At 44.1% G+C, this 15,053-nt stretch overlaps 1 protein-coding gene across 5 annotated transcripts in view; it reads right to left on the bottom strand.

Moving 5' to 3' along the window:
* Window positions 1–15,053, bottom strand: part of TEX2 (testis expressed 2) — a 71,831-nt gene that overhangs the window by 53,327 nt on the left and 3,451 nt on the right. For 2 of the 5 annotated variants that reach the window (XM_075044327.1, XM_075044329.1), the window contains one exon: window positions 5,269–5,430. In XM_075044327.1, the coding sequence (XP_074900428.1) occupies window positions 5,269–5,302 (34 nt within the window). In that variant the 5' untranslated portion in view covers window positions 5,303–5,430. Of the gene's footprint in view, window positions 1–2,958; window positions 3,091–5,268; window positions 5,431–15,053 lie in introns of those variants that run through there. The other 3 variants (XR_012652637.1, XM_075044333.1, XM_075044332.1) reach the window with 3 other exon arrangements.

Here is a 15,053-nt window from a genome sequence, read left to right as displayed (position 1 = left end):
CCAACACTGCCTTACTTAACTCCCTCATTTGCCCTTTAAGTGCTGCATTCTTCAGCAGTCCTGACACATGGTATTGTTCTCTCAGTTTTTCACTGTACTACCATCCTCCCCTTGAAATCACAACTCACCCTTTCTAGTGTCCACTTTACATTACCTAGAGTAAGAAAAGTCATTGTTCATCCCCTTTATTAGGCACATGTGGCATCCTTACGCACTTCCAGAGTTGATTTCTACTCTGAATACATTACATCTCTTCTAATACCAAGTACAGACTCATAAAGGCTTGCAGTATTAACTTTTATCTTTATTTCTCTAATCTCTAAGCCTACATTACGCTCTTATTTTCCAACATACATTGCCATCTGATTGTTTCATTTAGGGCAGTAAGAGCTTCTAGAACATGATGCCTTTATTCAAGGGTAAGCGTTTTAGAGCACACTGAATTAACATTACTACTTACTGTGGACATCTGACACCACAATTTCTAGCTTACCAAAAGGAAAAGAATAAAAGTCCAGAGATTTGAGGGACTTTTCCAAGCTCCAAGACTGTGTTTAAGACCAGAATTTACTTACCCTCCTCTTCATTCTTTTGAAACCTACAATTTATCCTAATAAAGAGCCTTTATTTTTCTTCCACTCCTGGGCAGCTATCAGCTACACTCTGCGCGCTCAGCACCACAATTTACTTATGTCATGGGCCGTAACAGGCTAAAGCTCAGTCCTTGATATCGCACAGGGAACAGGACAGGGGAACAACAGCACATGAAACATACCCTTACGTATGTCCACTGCCGTGCTTGTGACTGGTCACCTGCACACTCGGACAATGTAAGGTTGGTGGCCTTTCAGACATGGTACAAGAGATTGAGTTCGCACAGAAAGGTGAGATTAGAGCAGCACAATCTCCAAATCTATCAACTAAGAAGCTGTTTGAATACAACAAAGCATCTTCAGTCCTCTAGCTACATGATTTTAAGTTTATTTCAGTTACATTAACCTTTTGTTTACTATATAAGTTTCCCTACCTCCCATTACTTTGTTTACACATCTACCACAACAGGGAAATTACTGCCATTATACATTCTGCCTAGGTTTCCTGCTCCACATTCTTTACTTGGTAATACAGTTGTCTGACAAGTTCTTCAGTTGCCAACAACTAAGCATTTGCTATTAATATCTGAAACTACTAAGTGTTGTTTTCAGGCAAAAAGAAGTAGGCAATTAATGTATGTACTTTATTGGGCTGTGTCCTTCTTCGAGTTTTCACTTTGCATTTCATTAACTAATTATCTTTTCTGAAATAAAAGCAATATAGGTCATTTAAAGTTCTTTGCATGGACCAAAAGCAAAGGTCACAGGAGAAGTACTCAGCTTACCAATAAAATTCACAGGGGATACCATACCCCAGGAGAGTCCAGTATAAGATGTCTTTGAGCACAGAATTACCTTCTTGGTCTTTTGCTCAAGAGAAAGCGCCTTACCCTGCCCTGCCTTAGAAATGCTACCTCAAACCTCAGCACCTAGTTGGAGTGTTAATAATATGCCACCCACAACAGAGCAGCTTGTTGGATCAGCTTTGAAGTCAATCAGGACAATAACCTCTCATATATCATAAAAGAGCATGATGTTAGAGTCTTTAAAAGTCAATTCTAACATCAGAAACATTACTTACGTTTGCTTAAGTTAAAGTGCTTTTACCTGTAATTTAGCACATTTTCAATTCAGAGAAAATTGAAACAGGATACTCACGCTGCCCAAATTTTATTCAGAGTTTAGGAACGTGAAGTTATTTTAAAATTCAAAGGAAAAAAAAAAAAAAGCTACATCTTCTTGTAAAAAAATACGCCCCTGAGACTGTGAGCCTGCCTTGTTCTTCCTGAGTTATGCAGGCAAGATCATCTTGAAAGAGGAGTTGTGTGAAGACAGAGGAGTATGACAAAGCATCTTAACAGAAGATAATCTTACAGCACTGAAGACTTACACTAATTTATCTTACAGTCACAATATGAAAGTTACATATAAAAGTTTAAATTAAACTCGGCTGTATACTTAACTCCCCTAAATTATGGACAGGAGTTCCTTAAGACATTTGCGGACAGACACAAATCATCAAGAAGTTGAGCACAGACGTTTAGAAGGAACTTTAGCACATGCTGAAGAGACACGGTAAACAGATTTAGACACCGAACTGCAACAGAGAGGTAAAATACAAATGATACTGAGAATTAAAAAAGCAGCAGAAACTAAAGAGCCGACACCTAGGACAACAGAGAAGGAAACAATTTTAGGAAGCAGAAAACCTCTCGCCTTCGATACTAAAAGGCAACTGGAAATCCTCCCCCCAGTTCCAGCAAGAATAAACGTTACCGCCGTTTCCCTCTGCCGCTGGTTTTTAAGCTATCACTTCTACTTCAGCAGTGCTCCTGCCAAACTGCATACCCCACCTCAGCCAAACCTTTCCCTCAGTTACACTGATGGAAGGGGCAAGTAACTCCATCCCGCCGAACCCTGCCCGACAGTAAAAATAAATCCTGCATCCAGCCCCGGCCGTCTGACCCGGCCGCCCCGGCCCAGGCACGGCTCACCCCTCAGCCAGCCACCCCGCAGCCCCAGGACCCCCCCCCCGAGCCCCGCCGAGCTCCCCGCAGGCCGGACACCCCCACCGGCACCCGCCGGCCCCTCACGGCCGCCATCCGCCCCCGGCCGCCCCTCGGGGCGCCCCGGGAGCCGCCGCCCTAGGCCCGGCCCGCCTCCGCCTCCCTCCGCCGCCGGACGCCCCTTCTTCCTTCCCCCGCGCAGACCGGCGGGCTCCCCCGCGCCTCACGCCGGGCGCTGCTGCTGCTGCTGCGGCGACGGCGGCAGCGCTTCCCTCCCCGGCGGCTTGCGGCGAGGAACGCGGGCGCTGGCCCCCGAGCGGGCCGAGTCGGCGCGGCGGGGCCCGCCCTGCCTCGCTTACCTTATCCGCGGCTCATGGCACTGCCCGGCGCGGCCCCGGCGTCCCCCGGCCCGCGCCACCAGCGCCGCGCCGGGCGGCAGCAGGGCGGGGGAGGAGAAGGAGGAGAGGCGGCGGGGCTGCCCGGCGCCGCCAATCCGGGCCCCGCGGTGGGCCGGGCTCTGCCGGAGCCGCCGCAGCGCCGGCCGGAGGGGCGGGGAGGGGAGCGGGGCCCGCCGCGGGCGGCGTGAGGCGGGCTCGAGGCCTGGCAGGGCGCGGGGAGCGGCGGGCGTGAGGGGACGGGGCGGCTGGTTGGGGCTGCAGCGGTCCGGGAGGGAGCGGCCGGGTCGCCCCGAGAGGGAGGAATCGGCCGTTTCCCTCGGGCGGGCGGCCCGGTGCCAAAGTTTCAGGCAGGCGGTAAGAGGTGACGCGAGGAAACGCCTCCCCAGACCGAGGAACCGCTCGAGGAAATAGTAAATGGGCAGCACGGGGACTGTGGAATTACATCCTCTCACGGTCGCTTGGAAGACGTCCATGAATAACAAGTGTCCCCGGTGGAAACGAGGGTGGGTTCGTGAGGCCGTCCTCTGCCGCCGGTGTTGGCGTTAAACCACCCGATTCCTCCTTTCTGCCTTGACCGCGTTTATCGGCAGCCGGTTCCAGGAAACGCTGCGTTTGCTTGGGGTTTGTCTTATAACCCGTATGTGTGGGTTTTGCAGGCAAATGTTTACTGCTGTCATCTCCGACCAAATCGTTCCGTAGACGGAGCTGCTGCCGGCGGGAAATGTGTATGCAAGCAGACAAAATAAGGCAGTTTGGCATCGAGGCGTCATACAAATGGCCAGAAATTACCTGTTGCCCAAACAGCTAGGCAGTTATCCTAGGAAACATACCATGTCACAGGTCATTTTATTTACCCTTCATATTTCCCAATTTGAAGCAGACTGAGAAAAAAAATTCTCCCTGTCAAAAGGTTGTTCTCCCAATAATGGTCTCATGCAATAAATGACAGCTTTACCACTGCTTTGACCCTTCACTTAATTGCTCGTGCTTCCTAAGATGGCTAATAATGAGATTACGACATCTATACTGGGTCAGATTGATGTCAGCCTTAGCTACCCAGGTTTCTTTAGCTACCCCATGGATTAATTTGGCTGTGTCGATTCTTTTCACTTCTATTTACTTTAACAATTCCAGTTTGAATTAAAACATTAAGAATCCTACGAGATCTTTCCAACTCTATTTCAAACCGTTGTTCAAATTTATGATACTTTATGAGGTGATGAGGTAAAAGTTAATTTATTTACTAGCCAACATTTGGTGGGATATGTGAGCAGAATTCAAATTGTTCCAAACTAGCTAATGCAAAGAGTTAAATATACAATACTAATTTTCAAATAGTTTACCATCTTACTTACAGCTATTGCTCAGCCAAAGTTTGGGGTCCTGTTACACTAGGCGTTCTATATATGGTAGGTAGTAGGTTTTGCAGTGTAGTTCAAAAGTAGGTGCAGGTAGCAGTCATCCTGCTTCTCTCTTTACTTTTCAGGGACAATTTGGTGCTCGTGGAATTGAATTATCACCAGGCATCTTTGAGTTCTTCAAGGGTCTTAGTAGCTATTTTTAAAAATTAGATTCCTGCAGGTAACTCTAAAACCACAGGTACCGAGAGTAGTCAGCACCCACCAAAATCTGCTTCAGTGAGGAAAGGCCTGAGCTCACCAAATGGAGGGCCAGATCCTTCAAGACATCGGATGTCTGAGCAGTAAACTCAGCAGTCTTGGGTCTCCCTGAGTTGAAGGAACCCAACAAAAGACTGCATTGTCTGAGCATCACTGCATCACCTTTGTTTATTCTGCAGTCTTTTTTTAATTAAAAAGACAACATTATATTTTATATATATGTACAAGTGTATTCAATCATCTAGGATAGATTTATTTTCATAGCTGTCATTGTATATAGGCAGACCTTTGAATCATTGTACAAAGCTGATGTTAATGTTTCCAAAGTCTGAAGGTAAGATAATGGTTGTTTTCTTAACAACAGGTTTTCCACACAGGAACAGAAACTATGGCTGAAACTGTGAGTGATGGGTTGTTTTTAGCTGTGTTAAACTATAAACAATTCACCAGAATTTCTGAAGCTTTTTCTGCCCTCTGTTTGCACCTAACTTAGGCAACATATGGCCTAAAAGGCCTGACCTCAAGAGAAATATATTTGCACCTGAAGTTAGGTGCTCAGCAGAGGCTTCTTCCATACAGTGATACATGCTGAGCAAAGGCTGGAGCCAGCCACTGGGAAAAACTAAGCATGAGCTGTGTCTGACCAGGTTACCTGCCTCTGAGCTTCGTGGTGTATATGGCCTCATGGGAATCCTCTTCTAAAAGCAAGTCCCAGTCAGGTGGAAGAGGGAAAAAGGAAGAATCTCTGAATTTTTTAATCACTCAGTGCTGTAAGACTAAGTCCTTTTGTTGGATAATTTATCTTCTACCCGTCCTGCAAAAAGACAAGAGAATAAAGTAATGCTTGTTTACTTTTAATATTTCAGTATCCTATGTATAAATATGCAGTCATTCTGAGAAACGATAGGCCTGCAGGTTCTAGAAATAGGTATCTATAGTCAGGAGCTGCTTTTGAAAAAAATGACTTTAATCTTTTGGAATATGTGAGGGAGACATTTAAATGCCTTTTAAAAGCAGTGCTTGAACAGGCTGTAAAATAAGAAGTGATATTTCTCTCCCAGAGCTACTGTGAGGCTCAGTTCATTTCTCTGTAATGCCCCCATCAGAATTTCACAGCTCAGGACAGCTTAGATCTTGTACTTTTTTGAGAAAAGAACATGAGATTTGGGTTTCCACATGGTTTTCACAAATCACTCATTGCCATCAGATCTCCTGGGGAAGACCTGAGAACTGCAGGACAGGCCTGCTTGCAATTTTCTGCTGAGAAGCTTTAAAAGGAATGAGGCAGCAGCTGTGCCTGAATGCGTGAATCTTGGCATACATGGGTTTGTGTGTATGTGTGAGAACAGCTTTACTGTTATTTTGTTTGTTTGTTATCTGTACAATATTAAAAGCAATGGAAAGAGGCTTAGCATGGAAAAAACAAACAAGCCCCCCCAGCCCACTCAATGTGTACAGCAACCCAACAAGCACTTGCAAGGCTAAGGCTTCCCAGTGGGCTTCAGCTGGTTCTGACTATGAGTATGGAGGAGAGTATGAGCTTCCTGAATGCCACGCTCCTTCCACAGTGCTTGTGTGCCTATCAATTTCTGCTTGTGTGCCTATCTTCTGCATGTCAAACACTGAAACGATAGTGTCCTCAGCACCTCCCAATTCGTTCCCTGCCCAATGGCTTCACTGTTGTCTTTGGACCTGAATTCTGCAAGTTGCAAATCTGCCCATCTTGGCCTCCAACCCACCACTTCTCACCCACTGATCCCAGCCCCTGAGCAGCAGTGCTGGTGCATGGCTTCTCCCTGGCACAAAGGAGCACAGCCAGGTCATACCCTCCCCGGAGAACCTCCCCAGCCAGCTCTCCGAGCCTAGCTCCAACTCTGCTTCTAAAATCCCTGTGGGACCTGCAGAAGCTCTGAGGTCTTGTTGCTTCCTGTGCTAAAGTGCATTATTCTGTGAGGGTTTTTTGTATTGCCGCTTCATTTTTAAAGCTGTGCTGAGGATAGATCCTCTCCTTCTCATTTGTCCTTGTGATCTTCCTCTTTCCTTATCTCACCCCCCCCCCTTTTTTTTTAATTTATTAAAGGTTTCTAGATTGCCAAGTATCTGTGGAGAAACAGCTCTATACTACTCCTCACATCAAGTCCTTGCACACACTCAGAGAAGATACATTCCCGGAGCCAGAGGAGTTTTTAAGTTCCACGTATCTCCCTGCAACTGTGGGCTGATGTACTGGTAGAAGGCCAACAGCGTAGGCCTCTCTCATGGCTGCCAGGAGGTCAAGTGGATTCACAGAACAGGCTAAAATAAAGTCAGCAAGGCGTGCAGAGCTAGAACCGTACTGCCAAGGTGACACCCAGAGGCAGACCTGTTCCCAGGGAAGGTGCTTTGCAATGCAGCCTAGGTCAAACAGTTTGAATGCTGTGAATTTGCACTGGTTTCTCTCAGGCCTGCAAAACCTTCCCAATGCTTCTCACAGAGGCTAATCTCCCCCTTGACACTGAATCCAGACAGGGAAAATGACTGGTGCATACCTATAACAGTGATGCCATCCCTCTCTGGGGAAGAGGTGAGTCCATGTGCCATGCAGAATAGCCACGTGCATACTGCCAAAGTCACATGAAGGTTGCAAGAGCTGGTATCTGTATTTCAGTGTACCTGGCAAATGCACAAAACTCTAAAAGCCTGAAATTTGATCTGCACATGATGGAGAAGTCAATACCCCTCCCTCCTCAGAGACCTTTGTGAGTTAGAATATATGCTGGCTGAGTGCTGGAGTACTTCAGAGTGCAACGTGACAAAATACAAAGCTGGGGGAAAGTATGGGGGATACAATGGCACTATTCTACATTTTGCCTGCACAGGCATTACACCAGAAGTCCTTGACAGTAATATCAGGTGCTACAGACAATTTTCTATTAATCAGAAAAAGCAAAGCACAAAATAAACAGTCTGTGTCCTGACCTTTCAGCTGCCAAATCATTCACCTATTTTAAATCTACAAGTAAATTTAGTACTCCTGATACAGAACAGCTGAAGCTACATATCTAAACCAGGCACATACACTGCAACTTTTCTATGTGCACAGCTCTGCCACAGGAACATTAACACCAGCCAGCAGTACCCTTCTGCTCTTGCCTGGACAGATGCTAAGGTTCTACACAGTTAAATGGTTAGTAAAGGGAAAAAAAGCATTGACTATAGACCAGAAATGAAAAACAACCTTCAGATCCAGTACTCCAAACCAACTGTCTAATATTCAGGAGGAGCTAGGTCCATAGTGTTTGGGGGGTGGAGGCGCAAAGCAGAATGTATGGTCAAGTCATCGATGGTGATTTTATTGTCCCTTGTCTTCACAGGGGAAGTCAGAAAAATTAATCTGAATTAATCTGTCAGTCGTACTGACAAGTACGACTTGAAAGTGGTTAGTGAAGTTACACTGGAGTCCTGCGTGAGTGCTGTTATTCAGAATTAAAGTGGCCTTCATTTAATTTAGCTTTCTTCAGTTTCAGAGTGAAGTACACCAAATCAGATTAATGCCACTTAATTCTGAATATGAGTATCTGCATAGGGTTTAATAGAATTTAACTAATCTACTTTGAAAATAATTCAGGTAAGGTTTCCTGAGTGTCCCCTTTGAGGAAAGACTCACATCAATAGACTTAATGGGAATTGTTCCTGGATCATGCTGGCGTGAGGTCAAAACATCAACACTATCATAAAAATAGTGACATCTTGCTCAGATGTTTTTGTTCTGAGAGCATTAACATCTTATCCAGAGCTGACCATATACGTGGTAAAACGGAATCAGAAATTGTAGCATGAAGTGAATTCTTAATCACAAAAGAGGGATAAAACACTGAAGAGACTTTGGTTTCTCCAACTGAGATGGAGAACTGGTGTAGATGGACCCCTGGTCCGGGTATTTCCCATGTTCTGAAGGTGCAAATGACATGCATTGTTTTCAAAAGGCTGATATAATTTAGGCTGTTGTGCAGATCTAGACAGTGTAATTTCAAACCTGAATGTTGCTAGAACCTTTACATGAACTTTGCCAAGGTGTCCGGAACTCTAATCTCTGCAACAGTAATTAGTAACCTTTAACTGAGCAGTAGCATCATTGTGGCCCATATCCACATATCATAGAATGAATTGAAACATCTGTGCCAGTCAGTCCAGCATCTTGGAATAAAACAGAGGCAAGGTCATCTTTTAAATGGGGCAAGTTAGACACTAAGCTTTGCTGAGGAGTCTGGGCTTAAGCAGTGAGAACATGAAGGTGCAGTTACACCCCGGAACAAACGAGTACAGCTTTGAAAGCAAACACAGGACCGATATTTTCCCATGTTAAAGAACTGCCTCTGACAGAGCATTCAGTACTTGTCCATTCACACGAAATAATCACAGCCAAGATTCAGTCCTTCCTTTCTCTCCCTACAACCAAACAAACACCAGTGGCAGCACCGTCCTGGCCCATTTCTCTAACAGATTTGGACCCAGCCTCCGAAGCCAAATGTTCTCAGTGCCTCCACAATTGAATTCTTGTTCTGGACTTCGCATTCTCCTTCTGTCCAATAATATTAACTGTACGGCACTTTAGGATGAAGACCTCAGCACAGAGACATATTAAATAACATCTCACTGTGCTAATCATTCAGGTGGCTAAATAAGGAATCTGTGCTCCTTAGACTACCTGTTACAGGCAATGAAAAGGGACAGGCACCTCCAAAGGGCAGTTCTGAACAGGACTCTCAGTGACTGTACTAGAGAGCAGAGTAGCCTCTCAGCTCAGAAATCCAAGGTAGATGTCTAATGCAAGGCACTGAGAATATTCCGCTCAGCTTCACTTTGCAATTTGAGTGACCTGGTGCATAATCCAGTCTTGAAACCTGCCCAGGTGCCCTGACCCTTCTGCTCAGCTTCCACAGCCATCTTATATTGCTACCTCCTGCAAATAGCATCACACTGTGCAGGGCAACATCTGGCTCCATATGAGGTTGAGGTTGTTTAATATATAGGAGCTGTTCCCTGTTGTTCAAGAGTGAGTCATGTGTTGTTCAAGAGTGAGTCATGTGTTGTTCAGAGTATCATTAAATCTTTTAATTAAACATTGCTCAGTAATCTATCCAACCAGAATCCTGGAGTCAAAATTTCGAGTGCTGATAGATAATGTAATATATTTTTCACATTTGTCCGGCGAGATATACTAAGGAATCTGATAAGTACATGCACAGTCTGCTCTGGGAAAAACAGTAAACTAAACACAGTCATACCTTAAGCTTTTAGATCAAATCCAGATTCCAAGCAATATTAAAACCTTCCAGATTTGAGTGAGACTCACCAGTCAGTGCTGCCTTCTACTGCACTTAGACAGAGAATTAATCTTGATATTCAAAGCCTTCCAAAACTCACGTTTTAAAAATAGCAAAATGTATTTCTTTTGAAGTATGGGCTTGTTACAGCTATTTAGGAACCTCTTACTGAACTCAGATGGATCTTGAACCTCCCCTGGGGATGGTTTAGATGTCGGTATTCATTCATTAACAGATTGGAAACTGTCCAGGACAATATTGCAAGAAAACACACGATGTCCAGGCTTTCTTTCTGTTTCTTCCTTTCTTAAAACAGGACTTTCTGTGCAGTTCTCTACAAATAAATCCAAGGTTAAATATGATGAATAGGGCAAGGAATGCAGAGAAATTCAACCCAGTATTAACAATGCATAGTGCTTATTGGTCAACAGGGTATTTCTCTCTAGTGATAAGGGGAGCATATGGTAAAAACGTCACCCGGGCAGTGAGAATTTCATCTCACCCCAGTTCCATTACATATTCCTGTTCCTCGTCACTGACAGTAAGTGTGCAATCAGCACAAAGACACATGCTGAGTATCTAACCTTAATGACATCCAGACACAAGGTTCAGGCAAAAACTTATGACCCCGACGGGTTTGATGCTGCCTTTCATTGGATATTCTTTTGTATAAGAAACAAACAAGGTCTCATACGGAAGCAGGCAGCTGAAACAGGAACAGTCACCCTAAGAAAGAAGGCAAAAGGGCAAACCTGGAGGAGAAACTAATGCATTCAAGGTTTCTCCCAACTCAAAAATGTTGGGCTTTGAAGATGCAGGGAGGAGGGCAGTGCTTGTAGCCACTGTGTGCTCCTCTGTGGTCTGACGGGCAGCCTTCTCTCAAAACCAGGCAGAACCAGATAAACTCTACAAGAACAACCTTGAGAAAAAAGCTGGTGGAGTACTTCTGGATAAAGTGCTGGCTGAAAGGATTGAAATTGCATGCAGAGAAAGTGTCTCCTATTGTCTGATTCCTCCTCTGTTCAAGGACACAGAATTTTATACTTTCTTTCTAAATAAAAGGGCTGCATCAAAGTACCTGGGTGATCAATTTTGCCTGCTATTAGAAACAATCTGCTGGGCCTAAAACCATCTAAGTGCTTTGGTCAAAGACAGGGAATAAAAGTTCCATTCATTTCCTCATGGAAAGGCAACAACTTCATCCCTTGGACTGCAATGGCACAGAGCTTTAAAAGTCAGGGGTGCATGAAGCATGATTGCTATGACTTATGAAGTGCAGAGCAGGGGACATGTGCTGTGGACATGATGACTGCTGACACTTCTTTGCCCTCAACCTTGTCTTTCACTGACATAAGTACAAAGTAGGTGTAAAGCAGCCACCAAGTCAAACTAGTGATTTTGCCCTGGTGGACGTGACTCCAGAAGACACGGGAATTAGGAGAATCTGTTCGTGTGAGCACACAGCCCTATCCATGTTTGTATGCAATGAAGAAAACACAGATGTGACCTTTGTCAGCTAGTTAGTGCACTAGTGTGTCAGAGATAATAACCCGTTAAACATGAAAATATGACCTAATGTGCTACAAAAGAGGAAGAGGCAGCAATTTACTTAAGTCTCTATTATACTGTTAAGGATTATAAGCTGAAAAACTAGACCATAATGCAGGAAACTTGTAATTAAAAAGCATCAATTATCATTTTCTCCTTGTAGGGCACATTAGTCAGCTCCGCTTTCCACAGTCCCATTTGGTTGGTATACAGATAGACTTGTAGGACTGTGTGATTCATCCTGGAACAGTCAGAAAGAAATCAATCAAGTCAGTAGGAAAAGATCAGCTTCAGAACAAAAAAAAAAAAAAAAAAAAAAAGAAAAGAAAAGAAAGACAAAGAAAGGAAAAGGAAATAAAGATAGTTAAAGAAATCTCTTTCAGTGCTTTTTGTTTGACAAAGCACAGGTGTGTGTCAGGGTTGTTTTCTAATGGGGCAGCCTTGCCTCCCTCCAGCAATGACTAAACTGGATTTAAGCAGCGTACACAATGTTCTGAGTTTTCAGGGCTGAGCCAGCTAATACTTTCAGTCATGCTGAACATACCATCCTTCTGTAGAGATCAACTGGTCCCTGAGGTCCCTGGGAGGAACATGAATCTCTCCTCATAAGTCTGCATATTTCCCGTCTCTGCTCCCTTAAGGTCTCTGACTTCCAGCCAGGGAGGACAGATTGTCTAGAGGCTGTTGCAGGCTCAGCACCCACAGGTGGAACCAGTTTTTCAAGAGTGCCAACGCATGTCATAAGTACATTTAGATTTGTTCTTCCAGCCCTGAGGAATACCCTGAGTCAGGACTGAGCTCTGTTCACCCTAATTGTCTGGAAATTGCAGCCAGGGAGGTAGTTCACTCCTGTTCCCTTTGTCTATATGCAGGCATTTCCAGGAGGCCGGGGAAGTGCAAAATGCTAAATTCTTATCTGGAGGCCACAGTTCAAGTGGCAGTGGCCACATGTGGTGAGAGTTATAGGAGTATCAGACACAGCAGGTCCCACTTGCTTGTGAGAAGTAATGGCCAAAGTAATTGAAGCAATACAGACCATCTAGTCCTGATCACCTGACTGGGTGATATGGACACAATCAGTGGCTAGAAAATTCAACCTGTAATTTTGCATGCAGAGACTGCATTTAGACACACTTGGCTTTACCTGATTTCAGCTCTGCCATGGATCACACTGCAGAATCACAGCTCATCTCCAGCCACCTCTGAGCTTTTGTCTCCTAACAGCTTTTGCAGCTTTTGGCATTCCTAAATAAGAATGTCTTGCTCTTTAAAGCTCCTGTTCCTTTAACAATCATGAAGTTGAAACAAAAAATATAAAAAACAACTCAGTAATAAAATCAAAACTAAGTTTTGCGTTATGGAGACTTTGTGAGATTTTCATTATTACTGTGCTTTAAATAATTTAAAATTATTCAAAAGCAATCTGTATTTCCTATTGACAATCTCATGTTAATTTAATAACCTGCATGGCTGTAATGTTCATTAATTGACTTACACTCTGACCACATCTTAATAGACTTGACAATTTTTTCTTCCATTAGATTCTCACAGCCTATTATCAAGCAGGGATGCCAAGTTCACCCCTTCCAGTAATACTATGACCCAGCCCGCTTAAGACAAAACCCTCACCTTTGTCCCATTGATGTCAACCTCTCTGTTCCCTCCACTCCTGAGGACAGACCAGCAGCTCTCATTTTCATTGCCTTGGAAGCACTTATCCCCCAACAGAGCAGAGTTCCCTAAGGAAAAGCTGGGGCTGGAAAGCAGTGATTGCACTTGGGAAAAGACACATTTCCACAACTTACTGCCTGAACTCCCCCAGAAGGTCCTACTAGGGAAGAGCCTGGGTGGGTGGTAAGAGCCACAGGGGAGTTCAGACAATTTGGCACAGATTAGTTCCAAGAAGACAGCAGTCAGTAAGGGACGTCAGTTTGGCAGCTCTGAACAATATGAAGTTCACAGGCGAGACTTTTCTGCCCCTGTAGCACCGTCTCATTGATTTGCAAAGTGAAACTGTGTCAGTTACAGTGGAGACTTGGCTCTGCATGTAGTTAAAAAATGAATAAACAAAAAGCCAGTGCAGAGGATTTAAAGCCAAGGTCTCCTTATGCAAGTGTTGATAAGTGCTTTGTGGAAACAGGCTATTTGAGCAGTCATAGTTCCTCTGCAAGCACTGAACAGCACTTGGATTATGCCAGCTAAATAACAGTGTAATATGATGCTTTCTTTTGAAGACACACTCCCAGTGTCAATATCATAGTCTGTTAGAGCAGCTGTATATCAGATAGGCCCCTCAGTGCCTCATGATTACATGTCCCTGTACAGGACCAACACACTGACAGCAGCAGTTGAAATGAACCTATTGTCTTCTTGGATCAACGGTGCTGTTACCTGCAAAAGTGCTTTTTATTAACAGGTATATTTTCTACTTCACCTCGTGGTCACAGGACTACTATAAACACATGAATGTTTGGGACAAGCCACCTCCACAGCACTGATTCTGCCGCAGCACATTCGCCAGAGCATTGCCAACACCATGAAGTGTGGAGCCATTAAGGTGACTGGACTGATGGGTTGTTTTTTCCCAAATTTTCCACAGTCTGGAGGATTTCTCTCCCCCAGCACTGCTCACTCCCCCCTGTCTTTTCTTTCATCTTCTTTTCACTTCCTTTCTTCACTGTAATAACCCTTCATTCCAAGATCTCCTTTTATTTCTCTGATAAAACATTAAAACAGAAAGACAACTACAGAAAAATCAGGGCAATAACCAGAGAACGGTGAACTGTCATACTGGTCACCTTTGGTTTTTGTTCAGTGAAAAAAATGTCGCATTTTCATTGCCCAAAAGCAGGCCCTGATTTCATCTAGCACTCTTATACATTCAAGATTACACAGAAATATGTTACTAATCTATTAATTTCAGAGCCAGATTCTATGTTTACCGTAAGTAATAGTTTATTTGTGGAATTACTTCTCAAACAATACCTTTTGGATCTGAATTCCTCTTAACTTTGGGAATATGGTCAAATCCAGGGTACCATGTGAGGTAAATTTCTACATTTTTACAGCTTCATACACAGTTCAACACTACTGCAGATCCCAGGGTGATCGGGGCATATTCCAGGTGCCTTTGCACTGGCTGCCTAGACCTTTGCTGATTTGTGCTAAATCTTGCATTTCAGTTTCATGCTGTTATTCTGTTTGTCTGTCATCAGACTTTGCAGGTGACTCCCTCCCCGAGGAAACTGTGATTTCTTTTGCTATTAAACTTAAAACTTAACTACAGTGATTATTTGCTGCAATGGTGAGAATTTTCTCAGCCTTCACACTCAGCATGTATGTGGCTGGTGAGAAAACCAATTACCTGTATAAATATAAATGCTCACATTTAATTGAAGCTTCCCATGCAAGCCACATTCTTGTGATTGCTAGACTGTCTAAGCTTTTTTCAGTGGGAGCACCAGTGATTTAGAGTGGAGCATTTCAAAGCATGAAGACAATAAGCCCCATTCTTTGTGATTCTTTAGACATGACAACTTGCTTATTACGTCCCAAATAACAGTAAAAGTGATGTTTATTCTGC

Source organism: Buteo buteo, chromosome 13 (assembly GCF_964188355.1).
Source record: "Buteo buteo chromosome 13, bButBut1.hap1.1, whole genome shotgun sequence".
Classification (NCBI taxonomy): domain Eukaryota; kingdom Metazoa; phylum Chordata; class Aves; order Accipitriformes; family Accipitridae; genus Buteo; species Buteo buteo.
This window is presented reverse-complemented; position numbering and strand designations above follow the sequence as displayed.